This window comes from Syzygium oleosum, unplaced genomic scaffold (assembly GCF_021117445.2).
Source record: "Syzygium oleosum isolate NSW1041296 unplaced genomic scaffold, Sole_v2.1 Sole_v2.01, whole genome shotgun sequence".
Taxonomy (NCBI): Eukaryota; Viridiplantae; Streptophyta; class Magnoliopsida; order Myrtales; family Myrtaceae; genus Syzygium; species Syzygium oleosum.
The window spans coordinates 15,613,777-15,637,053 of NW_026607485.1; the positions used below are offsets into that span (position 1 = coordinate 15,613,777).

At 38.0% G+C, this 23,277-nt stretch overlaps 1 protein-coding gene across 10 annotated transcripts; it reads left to right on the forward strand.

The window, feature by feature from the left end:
- Window positions 1-299: 299 nt before the first annotated feature.
- LOC115679803 (myosin-6-like) lies at window positions 300-22,662 on the forward strand. 10 transcript variants are annotated; one of them, XM_056313849.1, is made up of 39 exons: window positions 300-833; window positions 1,469-1,597; window positions 3,847-3,990; window positions 4,263-4,408; window positions 4,477-4,633; window positions 4,851-4,909; window positions 5,007-5,166; window positions 6,035-6,184; window positions 6,278-6,414; window positions 6,511-6,657; window positions 7,449-7,550; window positions 8,095-8,152; window positions 8,632-8,733; window positions 9,566-9,603; window positions 9,690-9,816; window positions 9,964-10,134; window positions 10,227-10,358; window positions 10,445-10,554; window positions 10,683-10,743; window positions 11,010-11,187; window positions 11,286-11,491; window positions 12,189-12,308; window positions 12,588-12,686; window positions 13,118-13,330; window positions 13,460-13,599; window positions 13,749-13,863; window positions 13,948-13,968; window positions 14,061-14,159; window positions 14,292-14,462; window positions 14,795-14,950; window positions 15,276-15,464; window positions 17,894-18,025; window positions 18,107-18,177; window positions 18,257-18,356; window positions 18,536-18,592; window positions 21,245-21,301; window positions 21,635-21,715; window positions 21,802-21,884; window positions 21,973-22,662. In XM_056313849.1, exons 1-39 carry the CDS (start codon window positions 831-833, stop codon window positions 22,085-22,087), a joined length of 4,536 nt encoding a protein of 1,511 aa, XP_056169824.1. In that variant the 5' UTR covers window positions 300-830; the 3' UTR covers window positions 22,088-22,662. The 10 variants fall into 10 exon arrangements, 9 of the variants coding, with proteins under 9 accessions (XP_056169824.1, XP_030459372.1, XP_056169828.1 ...); XM_030603512.2 differs by having other exon boundaries at window positions 14,061-14,144; XM_056313853.1 differs by lacking the exon at window positions 13,948-13,968.
- The last annotated feature ends 615 nt before the right edge of the window (window positions 22,663-23,277 follow it).

The window sequence follows — 23,277 nt, forward strand, 5'->3', positions numbered from 1 at the left end:
ACGGCATACAATTCCAAATTATGAGCATCTTCACATACGAATTCGATAAAATTAAACGCTGGTGATGTCCGTATTCGTAACCCGTCAAAAAAACAAGATTGGTTGGAGAATCCCATGGATATTGGAAAACATGGGGGAAGAGGAAAGTTGAAGATTAAAAGCTCCCGCGGCCGTTTCCGTAAATAAAACGAGGGACCGGGGGCAATTCCGGAACGAGGCAAAACAACGTTGACGCGTTCCCGTTGTTGTGTTTGTGTGCGTTGTTTCGACATCCGAATAAGAACCGCAGAGGAAGTCTGGAGAGAGAGAAAGAGAGGGAAAACGCAAGAAACCGCGAGAAAATAAGCGGGCGGAAGGGGACGATAGTTGCCGAGGATCTCAAAGGAAAGGGCTTTGCTTTCCCGAGAAAATCCCGAGAACGAGGAGAGGAAAGCTCGAAGACCCTTTTGGGCATCGCCGTCCTCTGCGACATTTCGCTTTCCCATTTCCGGCTCATCCCTCCTCCGATTCCTTCCCGGTCGCGCCTCCGTCCTCGCGCGAACGCGACGGCGAAAACCCGACGAAGCAAGCTCCGCTGCCGACGAAGCGGGGGCGCGAATACAGCAGCTTAGTGTTTGCAGCCGGCCAAAAGATTGATTCGGAGTGGTTCGAGTGATTGGTTTGTTCGATTGTAACGTTGAAAGCCGGTTCCTTTCTGCGTCGTGGGGCGTTTTGTTTTGGAGATTGGCCCACGTTATGGTGTCCGCAACGTTGAGCGGCCGTTGCTGGTGACGGAGTTGAGGCTCGCGAGCTCGTACTTTGATCCATAGTCGAGTTGAATCTCGCCAGCAATGGTATTTGTCAATCATGTTTTCCCGTTTCTGTGCTTTCGATGTTGTCAGCATCAGTTGACATTTGTGATTAGTAATGTGGTCCTATGAACGCATATAGAAGTTGATTTTTTTTTTCCATTTTTAGTTCGAGGCTGTTCAATGTGGAGGTTTTGCTGAGATGTTATTAATTTGTATCGTCCACAGAGGTTCGGCAGAAGATGGTCATCTTGTTTCTGATTGATTGCAATGACGAAGGGTTCAGCTCAAAATTGCATTTACTCTAGTGCAGAGTAACTATTTGGAAATGATTGACTATGTCGAAATATTTATGCTATTTTGTCATGACTTTAGCTGCTTTAAACTATGTCCGGCGAATGTGTGTCCCCTCTTTGTTAGCAGATGGAGTGAATCATCTGGTACTTCATGAATAAATGTTTAGTTTGGAATTGCTATAGCAGTTCTTTCTCAAGATGGAATTTTTCTGCATTGGTTAGTGTGCAGGCTCTCTATGGAGATCACCCTTTAAATTATGGGATCTTCATAAAACTGCAGTCCCAGTCATGCATGCTTGAGACTATTCTGTATTAGACAAGTTGATGAACGGTGCACTTGTTTTACCAATCTGTGCATTTAGAAGTGTTTTTACTGTTTTACAGGCCACTTCAATGGCTGTAGCGGTTGGATCTGTTGTATGGGTGGAGGATCCTGACGTAGCCTGGATAGATGGTGAAGTCGTGGAAGTCAATGGCGAAGAGATAAAGATAAATTTGACATCAGGAAGGACGGTAGGTTTTACGTTTCCCAGTTTTTTTAAGAAAGCGGTTTTATCAAATATTGTTTGTTTTTTTTTAAATTATATATATTTTTATTTTTTTGGGGGGTTGATTGCAAGATTCCTTGTATATGATTTGGTTGTGTGTACTTGTTTAGTTTCGCTTACTTGACAGTTTTCTTATGCATATTGTATTGTTTCTCAAGTTATTTGTTTCCAGTAATGTACTTTAGTCTGGTGCTTGGACAGGGTGAACACTATGAGAACTACACCAAATTTACCTAATGTCTTAGCTTCCCATTGAAATGATGCATGTATGCCAAATTTTTGTCGGCCAGAGCATATATGGCTGATTCGAGTGATGAAGTGAATGTGCTCCTCTTCCATTTTATGTTTTCTGCATGAGCAAGTGCAGAAAATGGTTATTATAGGACCAGATGCTTGGAGTCATGATTAAATACTGAACGGCATGCTTTTTATGGGGCTAATGACCGGCTTTTTCGCCAATGCCAGGGGATACTATATTCATTATCAATTGGTAACTTTCTGGGTCTGATAGACTGATTGTGAGCTGATTCAAATAGAGTTGCTTCTGTGGTGTGTCGAAGAATTTATAAGCTGTTTGTGAGTCTAAATGATTAGAAGACATTTTAGGGAAAGGATCTTGCCATATTTCACTTTGGGTGGTGTAGGATTTAGTTCTGTTTTAGTTTTGTGCTTTTGTGTCAATGGCATAAAATTGCCTTTGGACTAGCCAAACAGAGGATTATCTTTGGCCTTATTCCAGGTATCAGAGTTGTGATTTTGGACTGCCTAGTTATCTTTTTCAGATGATAAAGATAGAATTGTCTTTTAAATTCATCAACCGTTCTCTAGAGACTGTTTAGAAACTGCGGGCCATTCTGATTGAGGAGCTTCTGGGAGTCTTTTTTAACTGTAGATGAGTTTCAGAAAATATTACTGATGTGAAAACATCCGGAAATCATTGGGAAGGTGGGTGGTCTCTGGCAGTAATTGTGAGGTGGGTGGTAAGATGAATAAAGTGGAACACTCTGTTTTACAAACTTGGAGGATTTGTCATGACATCTTCTGTTTTTTGGTAACTTTGTACTACTATCTGTCATTGCTTCAGGTGCCTACTAGAGGATTTCTTTCTAATGTGATTCTTGCCTGTGTAGGACTGCTAGCTGCACCTATTTTCTACAATCATTCTTTTCCCCTTTGTCATATCCCTTCTTAACACTTCTAAATTAGTTCTCTCCTATTTTCTTCAAGTGCACAAAGTATTCAAAAAGAATATGGCTTTCTGGATTTAAATGGTACTTTAGTTGCTTTATGCCAAGATGGTTGTTATCTTGGTAAGTTCAGCAATGTGTCTGTTGACAATAGCCGTTATTATATTGTGCAGTGTCCTTACTGTGCATGTGTTTGTAATTATTTCATGGAAGGATTATTTGGGTGAGATTGATTGTGTTGCACATGAGATATAGGTTTTATGTCATATCAATTGCAAAACTATGCAAAAACTTACTGTATATCATCAGATGAGAGTCAGGTCATTGTGGTGAAGCTATTTAAAAGCTCACTAATTTTTTTTCAGATTAGAATTATGTTGCATGATTGTAAGATGTTTTCTGTTAGAATGTTTACTTTACTGTTAAGTTATGTTATAAAGGATCGTTCTAGTCCAGCGCTATCCGCATTTCTAGGCAACATATCAATTCATAGATTTTAAGAGATTAAGAAGAATGTCTACGTGACTTTAAGTGCGAATGTTATTTTATGCAAGTGTTTGACATTAAGTAAAAGTTCAACCGGAAGGAAAACATTAGTAACTCAAAAAAGTATAAAATTCACTCCAAACATAAAACTAATTTCTTCTGTACTATCCAAAAGAGAGGAGAATCAGACTTTATAGTTGCATGACCTGTCATTTGTCCAATACATTTAATAACATCATATTACCTATTCAAACGGAAGTGTGATTATGTTGGGTTTCAAGGCCGTTCATTATAACGTGAGTGTTTAAATATGAGGGTGCCTTTTTTGGAGTCTTGTTCACATGCTCTGGGTAACGATGGTGATATTGCCTTCTTGCCAGTTCATTTGTCCGCGTGATATCCTTGATCAAATGATGTTTGTTTAGTAGGGACGCATCTGTGGTCTGTTTCCTTCGCGGTTCTGCTCTTTTGTTCGCAATCTTTTACGATTCCATCTCAAAGGCAGGATAATGTACTTATTACCTAGCTTTTCGCATTTTAGGTTGTTACCAATGCTTCTACTGTCTATGCTAAAGATACTGAAGCTCCTCAATGCGGCGTGGATGATATGACGAGGCTTGCTTATCTGCATGAGCCTGGGGTTTTGGATAATTTAAGATGCAGATATGATCTCAATGAGATATATGTAAGGACAACTTGATATTGCATTGCATTATAATCTTTTTGTTGAGTTTTCATGTGTTGTGAAACCTTTCACAAGGTGGAATATTTAGCATTTGCTGCTGGGTTCTGGTTTTTCAGTAGTCAGTTGATTGCTGGCATTTTTAGCATTTGCGCTGACTGTTAATTGTTTCCATCTAGGGTTCACATATTAGTTTGCTTTGTTTTTAGGTAAGAATGAGCACATTCTCTCTGGGTCTGTTGCCACAGAATAAGTCTAATGTTTAATTTTTTCAGACTTATACGGGAAATATATTGATTGCGGTGAACCCTTTTCGGAGGTTACCTCATTTATATGACAATTACATGATGGAACAATATAAAGGGGCTGCTTTTGGTGAATTAAGCCCTCATCCATTTGCTGTTGCAGATTCTGCATACAGGTAATTGTTTGACCATATGTCATGCTGTACAATTATTGATAGGCTTCTGATGATTTCTGTCTATGCAGACAGATGATCAATGAAGGTATAAGCCAAGCCATTTTGGTAAGCGGAGAGAGCGGAGCTGGTAAAACAGAAAGCACTAAGATGCTTATGCGCTATCTTGCTTATATGGGTGGGAGAGCTGCGGCAGAGGGAAGAACTGTGGAGCAGCAAGTTCTTGAGGTAAACTTATTTTTTTTTGGAGCAGCAAGTCTTTGAGGTAAACTTTTCAGTTATTGCTGGATCATCATTTGTAGTAGTCCTGATTACTGACGGTTTGTTTTTTCTTTTTTACTCTGGAAAATACCTGATATTTTTGTCTTTTTCTATTATCCTTTTATATGAATATTTCTTTCTGAGGGTTTGCCAAGGTTGTCTCATTTCTCAAATTTTTTTGTAGTCTAACCCTGTTTTGGAAGCATTTGGTAATGCCAAGACAGTTAGAAATAATAACTCAAGGTCAGAATCTTTTGATTGCGTACTATAGACTTGTCATTTTTCTTTTAAAATTTTACCAGAGGCTGCATACTGATTGGAAGTCACTATTTGCACGTAGTCGCTTTGGTAAGTTTGTGGAAATCCAATTTGATCAAAGAGGAAGAATTTCGGGAGCTGCAATAAGGACATACTTGCTAGAGCGGTCGCGCGTTTGCCAAGTGTCTGATCCCGAGAGAAACTACCATTGCTTCTATATGCTTTGTGCCGCACCGCAGGAGGTAAACTAACTTCATTGATTGCTCTTTGGCGGCTTTTACTTTTTCTTTATGCTCCTGCTTCCAAAAATCTTGCAAGGTTTAAATCACGAGTCTTCTTGTTTCAGTCCAGCTTGTTGTGAACATAAGTGGCATGTATTGAGTTATAATATTGGTGTTTCTTGCTGAAAATCTGTGCATTTATGTCATATGCATAATATACCATCCCGATAAAAGGCGTACTTGCCCAAGAACCGAACTGACTGAGCATTATGTGATTGATGGCTGTAATGCTCTTAACAGTCGTGTTACTGCCTCAGGGTATTTGATAACTTCTCATCCTTATACTTAGCTGTCTAATGTGTTTTTTTTACCGGTCAATCTGTTGTTTTGAACTTTGGTAAGTTCCAAATGGCAGAGCATCTGCTATTGTTTTAATGTTGTTTGTTGTTTCTGTTAGGGTCAAGATACTGGTTAATTTTAATCCTAGAAACTCGGCCGAGTTGTTCTTAAAGTAGGTATAGCCAGCTTTTGGTCATGTCATTCTTTAGGTATACTTCTCAAGATGAAACATTTTCTCTAACTTCCAGGCTTGAAGGGAAATGGCCTATGAATATTATACAACAAGAAGCAGCAGGGCCATTGTTATTGAAAGGCTTTTGCATTGAAGTCTTTGCCGTGATTTATCTCGATTCCATATGCCTTGATGTCATGCTCAATTAGCTTATGAATCTCATTAGGTTTTCAGTAGTGGGTTTATAAATAGGCGATGTTCCATAAGTTTCACATTTGATTTCTCATGCTTCAAAAGTGATATGCTTTTGAAGTAATTCTCAAATTATTTACCAGAGAAAAAGATTTTTTAGTTACTAGCTATGATACTGGCTCTCAGGATGTTGAGAGGTATAAATTGGGGAATCCAAGGAGGTTTCATTATCTGAATCAATCAAACTGCTTTGAGCTGGATGGAGTGAATGATTCTGAGGAGTATATTGCGACTAGAAAGGCTATGGAAGTCGTTGGCATAAGTCCTTATGAGCAGGTAGTTTGTTAATGATTGAAATAATATTTGTGGAAAGAAGTTGGTTGTTAGAAAAAGGTGTTTGTGGTGATAAGTTTTTATACCTTGCCCCAGGATGCGATCTTCCGAGTTGTTGCTGCTATACTTCATCTAGGGAATGTTGAGTTCGCAAAGGGCGAGGAAGCAGATTCTTCCAAACCCAAAGATGATGAGTCACGATTCCATCTTAAAATGGCAGCTGAATTGTTCATGTATGTTTGCTTTTATGATATGCTTTAGAAATCTCCTTTTAAATTAGACGAAATGTGCTTGAACAAAAAGTTAACAGCTGCAGAGTTGTTGTTTAGGTGTGATGAGAAGTCTCTTGAAGATTCTTTGTGCAAACGTGTGATTGTGACTCGTGATGAGTCCATAACAAAATGGATGAACCCAGAGGCTGCAGCTGTCAACAGAGATGCTTTGGCGAAAATTGTCTATTCAAGATTATTTGATTGGTAGGTTTTTAATCTTGTTAGAAGCTAAACATCTACGTCATATCTTGTCAGCTGTGTACACATTCTTTGTTGAATAGGAGAAGCAAATTATGCCAATTTCACTTTAAGAAAATTGGCATTGGTTTTTGATTGTTTCTTATTAATGATATCCCTTGAACAGAACTCAAAATAATTGCTTTGTGTTAAATTTATTTTTTGGGCTCTCTCGGGCAAATCTTACATCTCTGAAATTCAGATGGCTTCACACCATACCTTGTGGGGAGTTTACTTTTTTTTGTAGTTTTGTTCTTTCTACCAAGATTTGCTTTTAACTTTGATGTTGAATATTTCTAGGTTTTATGCATAACAAATCGAATTGCATATTGGAAGGACAATTATTTCTTTAATATGCACATGGATGCCCTCTCCAATAGGAGATGACATCTGCCTGTTATAGAATTTTGTAACTTTGACCCCAGGGTTAATGATGTCATGCAATATCGTAAAGGAAATTTGGAGTTGTATGAACTGCTAAATGGGATAAAAATATTCAGCGTGACTGAAGGAAGTAAGGATACCATAACGAAATAAGTTTTGAAGTTGTATGAACTGCTAAATGCTAGAAACTATCGGTATGACTCAAGAAACTAAAGATGCTAAAAAGAATTATCCAATGAAGATTGGTTTTAGATTGTGTGCTGTCATAAGTGGGGGAATGGCATTCATCTGTAGTTTAGCAAAATTTTTATAAACAGATCAATGCTGCCTCAAAATACTATTGTTCTTTAATGTTCTTTTCTTGAATGCTTTAGGCTTGTGAACAAGATCAATAGCTCGATTGGGCAAGATCCCGATTCAAAGTTCTTAATTGGGGTTTTGGATATCTACGGATTTGAGAGTTTCAAGACAAACAGGTGCTTTACCGGTACGCTTTTGTATTTTGATCATTTGTGTAGTTTACCTTGAGATGTTTGAACAAAAGTTGCCATTTTATATCATGTTGGGTCAATTTGTTAATTGTTGAATCTTATATCTTTTCATTTGGTGTGTGTAAGCAATATCGCGTCTAGCACGGCTTTAGTTGGTTGACTGTGCTCATCTTCACCTGGGAAAACTTGACTGAGATTATTGGCGCTTTAAAGCCTCCCATTTGGGGTATATACGAATAATGCTGGTTGACCTAATGGTCATACTTCACATATTATCACCACAATCACATAAATAATGCAACGTTCTTTCTTTGTGGATCTCAACAGTAATTCCTCTTTGTTATTGTACATGTCTGCAGGGAAGATGATATTACTTCATTTAGTTCTATTAGGAAATTCATGGCTTAAGTATTGATCATAAGCTGCTGATCCATACTTCTTGGTTCCTGTAAAGACATTGGTTGTTTTCTTTTACATTGATGTTGACTTCCATGAATGCTTACCTCATCTTTTTTGTGACTCCTCGCAGCTTTGAGCAATTTTGCATAAACTTGACAAATGAAAAGCTGCAACAACATTTCAATCAGGTTTTGAATGGAATATATATAGCTGTTGCTTGTTAGAAATGTGGGTGATTTTCAGTGGTGGTCACTGAATTTTTGTGGATTTTGCCATTGGGTTATTGAACTTTGATTTTTACCAAATGCAATGATTTTTTTTTCTTGGCAATTGATGCATTTTGACATAAATCTGGTCAGTTTTCCGGCAAATGGCTGACATTGTGGACAAATAGCCATTTTTTTTTGGAAGGCATTTCATTGCCATGTGGCTGCACATCTGTAGATCGTTGGAATTTTGTCCGGATTTCGGTCCAAGTGAATCTTTTGCAAAGAAATGAAAATTAGTATGTGGGGGTGATTGATATCATAATCCAATTATTTGATTGCAAAATTCACTAAAGTTCAGTGACCCAATGGATGAAATTTACACCTGGAAGTACTTTTGAAGGTGTCTACTACTTGTAGTTCAACAATCTATCATGATGCCAATGTTATTTGCTTTTCAGCATGTTTTTAAGATGGAGCAAGAAGAATATACAAGGGAAGAAATTGATTGGAGTTACATAGAGTTCATTGATAATCAAGATGTCCTTGATCTATTAGAAAAGGTATGTTACCTTTTCTTGCCAGAAATAGTTCATGGAGACACAACTTATATACTAAGTGTTTGTATATGTAGGTGTTGGTATAGTACGAAAATTGTTGGTTGTGGGGCATGTTTCAATTATTTAAATTTGTGTGAATTAACAATGAGGGAGTTCTTTCTTCTTATGTACTGTTTTGTCAACAAGTTCTCAATTTCATATGAAAACCAATTGAGCAATGCAGTATTTGTGGTTTCTATACAAAATCGCTTGAATGATCTCAGTTGACAATCAGAACTAACAATCAGTGGACTTGTCTGGCATGCGTAGTCTCTTAGGTACAACAAAACAAGGTCTGTTTTGTAGTGGCCATCCATTTCAGTAAACATTTTTTTTTTTTGGATAAGTAGTGAAATTATATATTAGTACAGCATCATGGCTGAATGGAGGCTAGGTTGCTTTAACAAGAGTGTGCTAATTAAAGACAACCTTGAAATAGGGACCTGGGAATAACTGAACTAAGTGTAATCTGAATTTTTGGGGTGGCTTAGTGCTGTAAATAGCCAGAAGCCTTAGGAGTGGCAAACTTCTAAATAGTTTATCTAGTCAGGGTCCTCGATTGCTTTGTTTTTCACATGAATCTCATTCTATGGCTAAAATCAGGAATATCCACTGTTAAGAGATGCGTCAGTTGAAACTAAGCCATTACAACTTTTTTATCCATTTTTCCCACTGCTGTTATGAAATTTCTTTCCTTTGCTTTTTGTTGAGTTCAATTTATTATAAGGTTTGGATAAATTTCTTGATCCAAGTAATTCATACTAGTATTTATATATTCTATTCTTTGTAATTTCAGAAACCTGGTGGCATCATTGCTCTTTTGGATGAGGCTTGGTATGTCCTAAAATTGTCTCATGTTGCAGCTATCAATGGAGCTTCTTACGTCTAAGACTCTAACTGCAACTTGTAATTTTTTGTAGCATGTTTCCAAAATCCACCCATGAGACATTTGCGGAAAAACTTTACCAGACATTTAAGGATCACAAGCGCTTCAGTAAACCAAAATTGTCGAGGAGTGATTTCACCATTTGCCATTATGCGGGTGATGTGAGTATATTTTTAGCACTTCACTGGATATGCAGGTCCTATTTTCCTGATTTTACTCCCTAGTTCCCCTCCTAGCACTTTTTCAGATCCTTGCTGGCATGTAGACGCTAAATGGTTGTTGTGGTTTGTGGAAAATCCACTTGCCAGGTTACTTACCAAACAGAGTTTTTCCTGGACAAGAATAAAGATTATGTTGTTGCAGAGCATCAGGCGCTCCTGAGTGCGTCAAGGTGCACCTTTGTGTCAGGCTTGTTCCCCCCCTTACCTGAGGAATCTTCCAAATCATCTAAGTTCTCATCTATAGGTTCTCGCTTTAAGGTCTGATTTGCTGACTGGTCTGGGGAGTTTTGATGTACTTTGCCTGGTGTTTTACTTTCCTTAAAGTTTCTTTGCTTGTGTCTTCTCTGCAGCAACAATTACAAGCTTTACTTGAAACGCTCAGTGCTACTGAGCCCCACTATATCCGATGTGTAAAGCCAAATAATCTACTTAAGCCTGCAATTTTTGAAAGCAGTAATGTCCTGCAGCAACTCCGCTGTGGGGTTAGTGTTTCATTTTCTTTGTTTGATTCTCTTATACAGGCAGATGCTACTATGAGTGGCTTTGGATTTATTTGTACACTTTTCAGGGAGTTATGGAGGCAATTAGGATCAGCTGCGCGGGATATCCTACTAGGAAGACTTTCGATGAGTTCGTTGGTCGATTTGGCATCCTGGCACCTGATGTTCTGAGTGGGAGGTAGTTAACAGTTTATTGACATCTCCGTGGAAATTATTTCCTTCTTTTGTTTGTTTTCTAGCCTTAGTTTACTTTCTTGCATATCTGATTCATCAATGCATACTTATTTGTTATCCATGTGCTGGTAGCTTTGATGAGATCACTGTGTGCAAGAAGATATTGGAGAGGGTGAACCTTGATGGTTATCAGGTTCGTGACTTGTGTGTCTGTAATGTGCAATCTTCTAAGTTTTTAACTTTTTGGAGAGGGCATTGCTTACTTCCCTTATGTTCTTGTAACTAGTCTGCATGACCATGGTCGTCTCTGACCATCAATCGGGGGATCATATAAGCTTCTGGCCTCATTATTATTCCTTTGATGTGGTTTATTTCCATCATTAGCCAGTAGTTGTGCTGGTTGAGACTGAATTTGCTATGGTGTAACAATCACAACACTGATGTAATTTCAATTAACAGGTTGGCAAGACAAAAGTGTTTCTTCGAGCAGGTCAGATGGCAGAACTGGATGCACGTCGAATTGAGGTCCTTGGTAGATCTGCTAGTATTATTCAAAGAAAAGTTCGTTCCTATTTGAGTCGCAAAAGTTTTATCCAGTTGCGCCTGACTGCAATCCAAATCCAAGCCATGTCAAGAGGTATAAAGTACAAGCTTCTAAAAGAATCAATTGCTTTTTTTTAATGGTCCATTGATTTACTTATAAGTTGGTTGTCATTAATATTTTGCTGATTGTAGGACAAGTTGCACGCTGTAGATTTGAGAACATGAGAAGAGAAGCTGCTTGTTTGAAGATCCAGAGAGTTTGGCGCATGTGTCTTGCTAGGCAAGTGTACATAAATTTGTACTCTTCTGCTCTTTCTATTCAAACTGGTTTACGTGGGATGGCTGCCCGTGATGAGTTGCGGCATAGAAAGCAGACAAGGGCTGCTGTTATTCTTCAGGTAGGCACCTACTGAGTTGTTGAAATTGATATATTCTTGAACATAATATGAGTGAAGCCCTTACCTCACCAGAAAGCGGTTTTATTGCTGCAAGGACTAGCAGTTCTTTGTTTTATCTTTACCTGACGCAAACCCAGGGGGCGCAATTAATTTTTTCTTGTTGATAGATGCTTCCCGATTCTGATTTTCTTTGTTTCTTTTTGCTTTCTAAATAATCCAGAAGCTTTTAATATAGGGTTTCTTTGAAAAATTTGTGATACTTACAGGATAAAAAAAGATCCTTCTCACTATATGATGTGAGGTTAAGAAGCATGAATTTCTTATTCCGCTGTTTGGGTATCACAAAACTTGGCCATTATTTTTGTTGTTTTCATTGCAGGTCTCTTGTTATTTAGAAGCTGTAGTTCTCAGTGCATTCGAGCAATATTAACTTAGGTTCTACAATTATTGTGTCTCCAAAATCGAAGAAATTTACCAGGAGTTGGAAGGGAAATTTTCGTTTGAGTTAGACATGACAGTTGTCATTATGATTTTCTAGAGAGTTCAATTGGTCTCTTCTCATCTTTGAATTACTTATGTCTATTGTATGTAACATTTGAGAAATTGCATGTTGATAGACATTTCCCTTTTTTTAATCTTTTCCTTTTATTAATTTGTGCTTTTTTTTTATACTAAAAGCAATTGATATCTATTACAGAGTCATTGTCGGAAATATTTGGTCCGAGCTTATTACCTTACGTTAAAGAAAGCAGCAATTACCACACAATGTGCCTGGAGAGGAAGGGTTGCCAGGAGAGAGTTACGGAAACTTAAGTTGGTAAATACTCTTGCTTCTTTTGTGGTTTCATCATTGGCTTCAGTGTCAGCTGGTCAATTTTTTTTAAAATTTTTTATGAGAATATTCTTAACAATCCACTATGGAATGATATCTATGCTTAAGAAATCCTTTAGGTTAAAGATGGGTCCTTCTTTCTTTTGCCAGAATTATCTGGAGGTTTAGAGATTCCTGAGCCATTTGATATGATAGTGATCGTGTTATGTGCCAACTTCCTTTTAGTTGTGCATGGCGCATTGATTCATTCTTATCTTCATTCAGGCTGCCAAAGAGACTGGTGCTCTTCAAGCTGCTAAAACTATGTTGGAAAAGCAAGTTGAAGAACTAACCTGGCGTTTGCAGCTGGAGAAGCGCATGAGAGTAAGATGGTTCTTTGATTGATACATGATGTGTTATTGCTCTTTTTTGATTGACAGGGAATATTGTTAATGCACATCCTGTTGTTATGGTGAAATTTTAGGGAGGGAACCTGGTACGAGGGTGTAATGGATGTGGTCATCATTTAGGATAAAGTAGAACACCTAATTTAAGTACTTTAGATTAGATTGTGGAATCCTATATCAAGTTCTAGATCTCTCTCTCTCTCTCTACAGAGTAACTCATGTCAGCATGGTACAGCTTCTCCAATGGAGGTTAATGATTTTTGACCAATATCCCGACAATTGAAACAGTGTGAGGAGAGTGCCCTGAATGCAGTTAGAAATGGATCTCATGTTCTTTATTGTGGTGAAAGGTACTTTCACGCATACATTCTAACTTCTTAGCTTTCTCTTTTGGTAATTTTTTTGTAGGCCGACATTGAGGAAGCAAAAACACAAGAAAATGTGAAGTTGAAGTCTGCTTTGCAAGAGATGCAACTTCAGTTTGAAGAAACGAAAGCCATGTTGGTCAAGGAACGAGAGGCTGCACAAAAAGCAGCTGAACAAGAGCCCATTGTTCAGGAGGTTCCAGTTGTTGATCATGAATTGATGAATAAGCTTGCGGCTGAAAATGAGAAACTCAAGGTTAGGTTGCTAAATACTTTTTAGTATGGATGTCGATTGTGACTTCTGAGTGTTAAGTTAAAGGGATTTCGTTTCATGTAGAAAAAGTTCTTCGACTCTTCAATTGTGATGGACGTTGTGGCATTGCAGGCTCTTGTGAGTTCACTGGAAAAGAAGATTGATGAAACAGAGAGAAAGTATGAAGAGACAAACAAGCTTAGTGAGGAGAGATTGAAGCAAGCTTTGGAAGCTGAATCCAAGATGATTGAATTGAAGATGAACATGCAGAGGTCTCTGCTTAATATTTTGTTCCTCTTTCAATATTTTTAAAGATGCATCCTAGGCTCCTTCTTTTTATCTGTTAGATGTGCTAATTGGAATTTGATCGTTTAGATGTTCAACTAAGGCTGAATGGTTCCTTGTGTGATCATGTTTTCAGGCTTGAAGAGAAACTTTCTGATATGGAAGCTGATGAGCAAGTTCTACGGCGGCAAGCTTTAATGAATGCACCTGTCAAGAAAATGTCAGAACATTTAGCAGTGAATAAAGATCAGGTAAGTTTGCCTCTGTAAGTAATCAGTGTGTGTTGCTTCCTTAGTGGAACTTTAATTGATTCTTTTTCTTCAAATGATCTGCAGCCATGGGAAAATGGTCATCATGTAAGTGATATGAGATCCAAGCATTTTCTTAAGTGCATTTTTTAGTGGATCGTTTCATCTGTTGTTGATGAAACCGAACCTATATTATTCAGGATCCACAAAGTGCTACTCCCACAAAAAAAGCTGATGGAGAGTCTGACAACAAACTGAGGAGATCCTTCGTGGAAAAGCAGCATGTATGTAACTTCAGAGTAGCAAATCCAACTTAATGCTTCAGCTTCTTCATTTTCCCCTTCAATCTAAATCTTAGATTTATTCGTCCCTTTCTTCCCCTGAATGTTAAGTCTAGGTTAATTTGTATGTCTGTCCTTTGACTGCCGTAGGAAAATGTTGATGCCCTTATGAGATGCGTGACTCAAGATCTCGGTTTTAGTGAAGGAGTACCAGTTGCTGCATTCACCATATACAAATGTCTCTTACACTGGAGATCACTTGAAGCAGAAAGAACTAATGTATTTGACCGTCTTATTCAGATGATTGGATCTGCGATAGAGGTGATTTATCCATTAGCTGCTCAATTTTCCTAATGAATGATCAAATTTGGCTTTCTTTGCTTGATAAGTGCTATGCAAATTTTAAGAAGGGGGCAGATAATTTTTATTATCTACTTTTTCGTCTTTTCGATTGGTCTGTTTCATATATTTGATGTGTGTTTTAAATATTCTTCATTTGTATTGATTCGTCGCTTCTTAGTTATCCCTTTTAGCTTGTAAAAGCCACGCTCAGATTTCAAAGAGTAGGTTTCCGTTGATCAAAGGATAAAGTTCATCTCGAGGTTCACTGTACTGGAATCTAATTTCGTGGACTGTAATTGGATTTTTTGCAGAACCAGGATAATAATGAACATATGGCATACTGGCTATCAAATAGTTCTACATTGTTGATTTTGCTTCAACGGAGTTTGAAGGCGACTGGTGGAGCTGGTGGAACTCCAACAAAAAAGGCTTCCCCAGCCACGTCGTTATTTGGGAGGATGACACAGGTAATGGGATGTTACTTCTTGTCTATCGGTTTATCATGTTTATGATATGTGCCTGTTTTGGTCCTGTCTATGATATCTTGTTCTAGATATTTTGGCATGGAGAAGGGTAATCTAGGATAGCTTACACTTAAAGCATCAAGTTCTATTGTATATTTCCTAAAACTGAAAATAGAAATTGGTAAGATGGAAGGACACAACAATATACTTGAATCTCTGATTCTTTTTTGTCAAATTTTTAAGAAATAATTCGAGATGCTGTTTTTTTAACTCAGGTAATGTATAAGGAAACTAATAGCGTCATAGTTTTTCTGATAATGAGTTTCAGGGTTTCCGTTCTTCCGCTTCTTCTGCCAACCTTCCGGTGGGGGGCCATGATGTAGTTCGCCATGTTGAGGCCAAGTATCCTGCTTTGCTTTTTCGGCAGCAGCTTACAGCATACGTGGAGAAGATATATGGAATTATTCGAGACAACTTGAAGAAGGAATTATCATCATTTCTGTCTTCTTGTATCCAGGTAAAGGATCCTGTGTTGGCCTTCCCTGAATTCTTAACTGAAGATTTAGAACCTTTTTCCTTTTGTTTTAAATGACAAAAAGGGTAAGCTCTTACTATTGTAGCTTATTTTGCTTTTTTTTTGGTCAAAAACTATGTCAAATTAAGTTGATTTCTATACTATTTATAAGGCTGGGTATTTGGTTGACTTGTATCCCGCCACCCGGCTGACTTTTTTGAATTTCTATACACTCATTCTTCCCCATGATTTATGTCCTTTTCAGTGTACTTATTTCTAAGGAAAAATGTCACAAACAGACCTTGAACTTTGGCTTAATGTGCAATTTGGTGCCTGAACTTTTAATTTGTTTAATGTAGTCCCTAAACTTTAACCAAATGTTCAATGTGGTTCTTGAACTTTAACCAAATGTTCAATGTGGTCCCTGAACTTTTAATTTGTTCAATGTCAACCTTGAACTTTTGGTACGTGTTCCATTTAATCCTTGAACTATATGAAAATATTCAATGTCGTCCTTCCATTAATTCAAGTTCAGGACTACATTGAACATTTTCATTAGGGGTGTAAATGGTTCGATTTTCTTGGAAAACTGAACCGAACCGAACCATTAGGAGTGCACAATTGAACCAAACTGAATCTCGCTCGAATCGAATATGAACTAAACCGAAAAACCAATTTGGTTAGGTTTGATTCGGCTCGGTTTTTGGTTTTTTTTTTCTTTCTTTTTTTTTTTTTGCTTTTTATTCAAACAAGGTCTCTTCTTTTTCCTGCTTTTTATTTTTTAATTTTCTGGCAAAGTAAAAAGAGGAAAAAGACAAGTACTTCGCTTCTTCTTCCATCTTCTTCCCCCCGCTGTAGAGTTTGCCGGAAGATTCTAGCCGCTTCCCAATAGTTTTTCTTGGAGATTTCAAAGCTCGTTCCTGCCGGTGCTGATCTTTCTAGAGGTCTTTGGAGCCTCTTGATCTCAGTCTCAGGCAATGTTTTTGGCTTGAATTCATCGAGTTCTTGTCTGAGAGCCACAGAGAGAGAGGACTGTTGCCATGGCAGATCAGTTCTTTAGAGCCCTCGATTGACGTCGAATCTCCGATCACAGCCATGGCAGATCGGTTCTTCCAGTCCTCGTTGCTGTCCACCATGATCGTCACCAACAGTCCCGCCGCCGATCTCGCCCTCACCAACCTTGCCTAGTGCTACCCCTCTGATCTCCGCTACTACACCTTCCCTGGCACCAAGCTCCCCCTCGCCTCCGTCGGGATTCCTTTGTCCTTTCTCTCTCATATCCTTTTCTCACGAGTTACTTTCTTCGACCTTCCCTCTCATTTTGATTCTTTGCTGCTGTTGTTGATCCGAATGCCATTTGATCGTCTACGTGTTTGATCTTCTCGAATTCGCACGATGGAGAATGGTTTTAGCCTTTTTAGCTAGGGTTTACCAAAAGGGTTTTTTCAGTGCGGTTCGATTTGAACTGAATTGGAAAAAAAAGAATGATTAGTTTCGATTATCCAAACCGAACCGAAATGTACAAAATTTTCGGTTCGGTTCGGTTCGGTTTGTATCTCGGTTCGGTTTTTCGGTTTGGTTCTGACATCCTAATTTTCATATAGTTCAGGGACTAAATTGAACATGTACCAAAAGTCAAAGGACCACATTGAACAAATTAAAAGTTTAGGGACCACATTGAACATTAGACTAAAGTTCAGGGACTACATTAAACAAATTAAAAGTTCAGAGACCAAATTGCACATTAGGCCAAAGTTCGGAGACTGATTATGTCATTATCCCTATTTCTAAGAAATCTGGGCTTCTCCTTGCATCTCATGTGATAGTTTCCTACTTGGGTGGGATGTCGCAACATTTATTATAAAGGCCTTGTACATGAATGAATAATTATCTGCGTTGATAAATGTTTTTTTTATTACGGACTTAGAAATAATTCAAATATCACAGACTTGATCCGATGGAACAATAACTTCAATAATGACAAATAACACTACTTTTAATCATTTTTGGAAGATCAATTCGATTTTGTTGTTAAAAGTTATCTTTTGATAGTGAAAGAAATGTAAACAAATTATCTGTATGAACACAGTGAAACAACATGAACTGTTCCTTCATCTGTACCATGATTTAGTTTCAGAAGAACTGTTCTTTTAGTTTTTTCCCTTCGTTTTGGTAATTTATGCCAAATATTTTGGCTTCCATTCTGTTGGGTTTGATATGCTTGGCTTATTTTTATACGGTTCTTTTCCCTTTTTATTTCATTTTTCTTGTATATTATAAAAAAATTTCCGTATAACTTTCCGTTGTTCGGAGCTAGAACTCTTCTTCACTTCCGAATAAGAATTACGCATATGAATCCACTGTTTCCTGATCACTTGCTATGGTCTGTCTTGTTTTTTACTCTTCCACTTGTCTAAGATTAATTTTTTCAGGCGCCCAGAACTTCAAGGGCTAATTCTTTAAGATCATCCGGACGGTCATTTGGAAATAGTCCTCCAGCTAACCACTGGCATGGTATCATTGAGAGTCTTAATGGCCTTCTACGTACATTGACAGAAAATTATGTAAGGATTTGCACTTTGAAAATGTGGAGATTTCTTTCTCGTCCAAGTTGTGTTGTGAACTGAAGGTTGCCATTTTTGCAGGTGCCACCTGTCCTCGTACAGAAAATATTTACCCAGACATTTTCCTACATGAATGTGCAGCTTTTTAACAGGTAATAGCTGCTCTTTTGGTTCAATCACGTTTTCTAGATTTCTACTTGCCCAAGTTGCCTATGAAAATGTTGCTTTCAGCCTGTTGCTTCGGCGGGAGTGCTGCACATTTAGCAACGGAGAATATGTTAAAGCTGGTTTAGCTGAATTGGAACTATGGTGTTGCCAAGCAAAACAAGAGGTGTGTTAATGTGACCTGCTTGACCACACTTAGATTCTGATTAACTGATCACGTTGGAGATTTTTTTTATTCTTATTCTCCTATCTCGTAATTAAAAGCTGGCATTGCTATTTAATACTAGTTGCTGTTGTTAATGCTTTCTGTTTATTACCTGTTGCTCATCTAAGTGATTATTGCAGTATGCAGGTTCATCCTGGGAAGAGCTCAAGGACATAAGGCAAGCTGTTGGATTCTTGGTACGTTTGTTCGGTGATTGTCTGAACACATTTCATTAAACCTACTATATGGTTTTATGCAGACGGTTCCAAACTTTTCATATTTAGCACCATGGAAAAACATCAGATTTTCATCTTACATCATGTTGACTAATTCTACATTTTAAGTAGTTGGTTGGAGGAAATATCAGGAGTAATTTTTATGTTTTATTGAGCCACAAGCTCCCCTTGTGGACACAATCTGAGCTTTCTGCAAATGCAGGGCTTGGCACCTCCTTTCTGACATATGAGAAGTACTTTCGACTCTCCAAAAATTAAAAGAAAGCATGTAAATGTATTTGAAATATTGGTGACTCATCGCAATGTTTCATTTTGTGGTACTCTCTAAAAGTTGTGTGGGTGATGGCCATATCCAGCGATATGGACAAATTCCACGGTGATATTTTCTTGATTGGATGCTTTCTATTAATAAATTGGTAAAGGAAAGTTGTCTTTATGGAAGACAATTTATCCCCTGGAGGATAAGAAAAATTTCTCTGGGAATAGATCAATTTGTCCATGCTCGATGGTGCAACCTTATGATCTAATAGACATTGCCTGAGTTTGCATTAGATGCCTGGATTGTTAAGTGCGATACAGCTTAGGAAAAAGAGAAGATGGAGCCATTTGACACTCAACAAGTCATAGGTCTATGCTGTATTATCCGACAAAGATACAGGAATTTTGCTGCATAAAGCAGTTGATCCGTAAAGCAAAGAAAGAATTTGATGGAAGTCTGATTTTGTCTATTTGAGGCACAAACATTGGCACGTCATGAACCTGATGAATCATGAGGGAATGCCTTGCTCTAATTACAGAAACGATGTGACTAGCTGAGGGTTCTTTGTTGACAATTCCCAAGAGAAGTAATGGTTGAGAAACTGGGAAGAGGATGAAATAGGTTACCGGTTTTATATGACACTTTGAATCACATAAAGTCTAGATTAGTGGATGTCAAGTTCTAGGTGGAGCGTGGAGGACAGCATGGTTTCACAGCCTACATCTAATGTTAGTCCAGTAAATAGAGCAATTGGTTTTTCAATGTTTCCTCACATTAAATGAGCAATGCGAACCGCTCTGGAAGAAAGGTAATTGCAAAGAGTATTGAGTACCTACATGCTATGTGCAAGTTATTACAATTTTGAAAGAAAAGCTTTGAGAGATGGATGAGGCTAGCTGTATGAATTTGTGATAGTTACTTACATATAAAAGAGGTTTGTTGGTTGGGCTGTGTTTCAAGGTTAAATAGGCGTTGCCGGACAATATTGAACTGTGTTTAGTGTATAGAGGCAGCAGGGGAAAACAAGTCTATGACCTTCTTTTGCCAATTTATTAGAAGATCGTGAAAAACAGGTTACCCAGCACTGAGCAGCGAAGCTGTTAAAGATTTTTGATATCTAGAAGTGGGTAATGAATATACAAGTTATAGTAGATCTGTGAATTTAAGTTTGGCACCTGGAAGTTGGTTCTCTCTACTCAGTCATATGTTTGGATCTGATATATTGTAATGCACACAGCGTCATAGGAGCTAGGTTAGTCAAGACTGATGTTTATTGAATGCGATGAAAGAATTTTGTGGCTCATGCCCATTCTCTAGGTTAATTACATACTCTCCTTTTCCTCCGGTGAAAATGCAAGCAATAACTATAAGTCGTCCTCTCATTCGCTATGTTTAGCCATAAAATTATGCTAGCTTACTTTGCTCCTTTGCTTTGAGTTTTAACTTGTCCTTTAGGCCCTCTCTCTCTGTGACCTTTCAACTTGTTCCCTTGCCATAAATTTGTATCTTCTCATTGGAGCAGCTCGAGGACATTGTTTTGTGTCCACACAGTTGTTATTTAATCTCATGCTATTTTTATTTGAGTGAGACCATCTTGTTGGATACCCTCATTTCTAATTCTTATATTATCTTGAAGGCCCAATTTCACTAAAGCATTCTGTCTTGGTTAATACTTTTTCAGGGCACATTGGTTGTAGCATCACTGTCCATAGAGAATTAGATAGCACCACTCTCCATAGAGCATTAGAGGCCTTTTTATATTCTAAGAAATTTTTCTCCTGTAGTTGGGGTTCAAAGAAATTATTGAATAACTGCTCTTCGATTTATGGAACAAAATGAATAAGCTAGGAGCAATAAGTAGGCAGTGCTGCTGCTTATCAGCTTAATGCATCGTCATAGCCATCATAGAATCTTCCATTTTCAGGTGCAGATTTTAGGACATTTATGCTACTTTGAGGGAGCAATTCAACGGTTACTCTGGCTCATTAGGAGCTATATGTGTATGTACAGTTGTGGGTCAATCTGCTTTCTTTTTCCACTGATGAATGGTGGAGTAAATCAAACTTCTTAGAACCTTTTTGAGATGTTATCTTTGAATTTCCCTGCAATTTTTGAAGGTGTGGAAGAGCCACTTGTTCAGATATCTAGTTGGTTGCTTTTCTTTCACAAGAATTGTGACTTTATCTGTGCTTCAGAAAACCTACGTGTAAATATGGCTTGTTATTGTGTTTTCTCATCATTAGGATAGATGAAATTACGATCTGATATATTCTAGTAACTGCTATTAAAGTAGAGGTGGAGATAAAAATGTGATTACATCATTGCACCAGCTAAGTTGGCTGCTTTTTCTACAGGTGATCCACCAGAAGTCAAGAATTTCCTATGATGACATCACAAATGACCTTTGCCCTGTAACTTTCTCAACTTCTTCATCCTTTCTCTTCTGCTTGCTTGTACTGCATTCTGGAACTTTGACATCAGGAGATATGAATAGCAAGACGATATTCTGGATAATTTTGTGAACAGATGACTAGCGCTAGCAATATCCAATGTTTTTTTCTTTTTCTTTCTTAGAAATCTCAAAGATGATTGTCTGTCCATCAATGAGAATCATGGATAAACAAATATAGAGTAGACATGTCACTAAATAAGTTAAAAACTGGTGGACGATGTACATTGTGTGTTAACTTGTAGAAAATTGTTGATCGCTATATTTTGTCCTTATTAAAGCTTTTTGTCTTTAGGTCCTGAGTGTTCAGCAGCTATATCGGATCTGTACACTATACTGGGATGACAACTACAACACTCGAAGTGTCTCTCCTGATGTATGTTTCCAACCTACAATTAGGTGCTCTAAGAAGATTCTCTTGCTGTTATACTGACAACCACAACCTCACTTTTTCTTCTTTAGGTAATTTCTAGCATGAGGATCCTCATGACAGAGGATTCTAGCAATGAAGCAAGCAACTCTTTTCTGTTGGACGACACTTCCAGGTAAATGTCTAACACCATAGATTGAAGATGGTGTTGTTCTCCTTTACATCATCATATTCTGATTGTACTTAATGCCTCTTGTGTGAAGCATACCTTTCTCGGTCGATGACATCTCCAGTTCCCTCCAAGTGAAGGATCTTTCTGACGTAAAACCCGCTGCAGATCTACTTGAGAATCCAGCCTTCCAATTTTTACGGGAATAAGGCTATTTTCTTTGTTGTCCCAGTATTCCCGAAGAATTGCCCGAAATTTCTCATCTTTTGGTTTGTCGCTCTGTAAATCATCCCCAGTTTTGTCCCTGTATGCTAGGTTTTGCTCCAGTTCGTCCATTTCCTGGTTCAGTCGTCGCTCTTCAAATTAGAGCTGTAAATTTATTTAGGCATTGTCATTTAGGCTATGGGGTAGGGATGGGTTACACCTTAGAATCCGTTTTTTCTTTTTTCCTTCTCAACTTCTCTCTCTCGATCTCTCTCCCCATGGGTCACTGGAGGATTAGAATTCTTTGTAGAATGGTAGTGGCTTTACGTGTCCAAGATAGTTTGGTGGGAAGAGCTGGTACAGAGAAGATTTAGAGCCTTCCCAAGTACCCACTTGTACAAAACTATGTAAAATGTAAAGGTAACATTAGGAGCAACCATCTTCGAGTTTAGAGAGAGTTTGTGGTACGTTATCTGCAAATGCGCTCTTTTGGACTATGATGGATCGTCATATTGTGCTACATTTTTAATGGTGCAGATGTGTTGATATAAGAGCATGTCAAGATGACAGCTTTTCCTTTTCCCCCCTTTACATATCGTTTCGTTGTCAATTCATTGCTGATCTTTTTGGTCTGAACTGATGCCTTAAGCTCAAGCAGATAGATTTGAAGTCAAGTGAAGATTCTCCTTTTGTACTTGTACAGCATGTTGCTTCTTCTTCCAGTTCCTCTTCTTTTTTTGAGTTGAGGAATTCACAAATTTAAATACTCTTCCTCAGCAGAGCATGTTAATGCATTGAAATAGATGAGTTGAGTGCCCTGTTATATGCATAAGCAAATTGCTCTATGAATTAATGACCCTTAATCCTAATTAATTGTCACTATTAATTGACAAGCACTGATAAATGGGTCAATTTTTTGACGTTAATTTTGGATTTTCAGATTTATTTCATGTTTTGGCGGATGATAAGCCGGTGTGGATGTGGCAAAATACTTAAAAAAATTAGATCTGTTGACTTGACCAAGTGAATTTGGGCTTTTTTTATGGTGCGTCTCTATCATCTCTCCTAGAAGCGTGCATACCTTTTGTTCTGCTTTCAAGTATGCAACTTTTTTCCGAACAATAAAGTTCGTGTTTATAACCGAACAAGTATGACGTACAAGCGAAGAGATGCATAGGAATGACTGGCGACATGA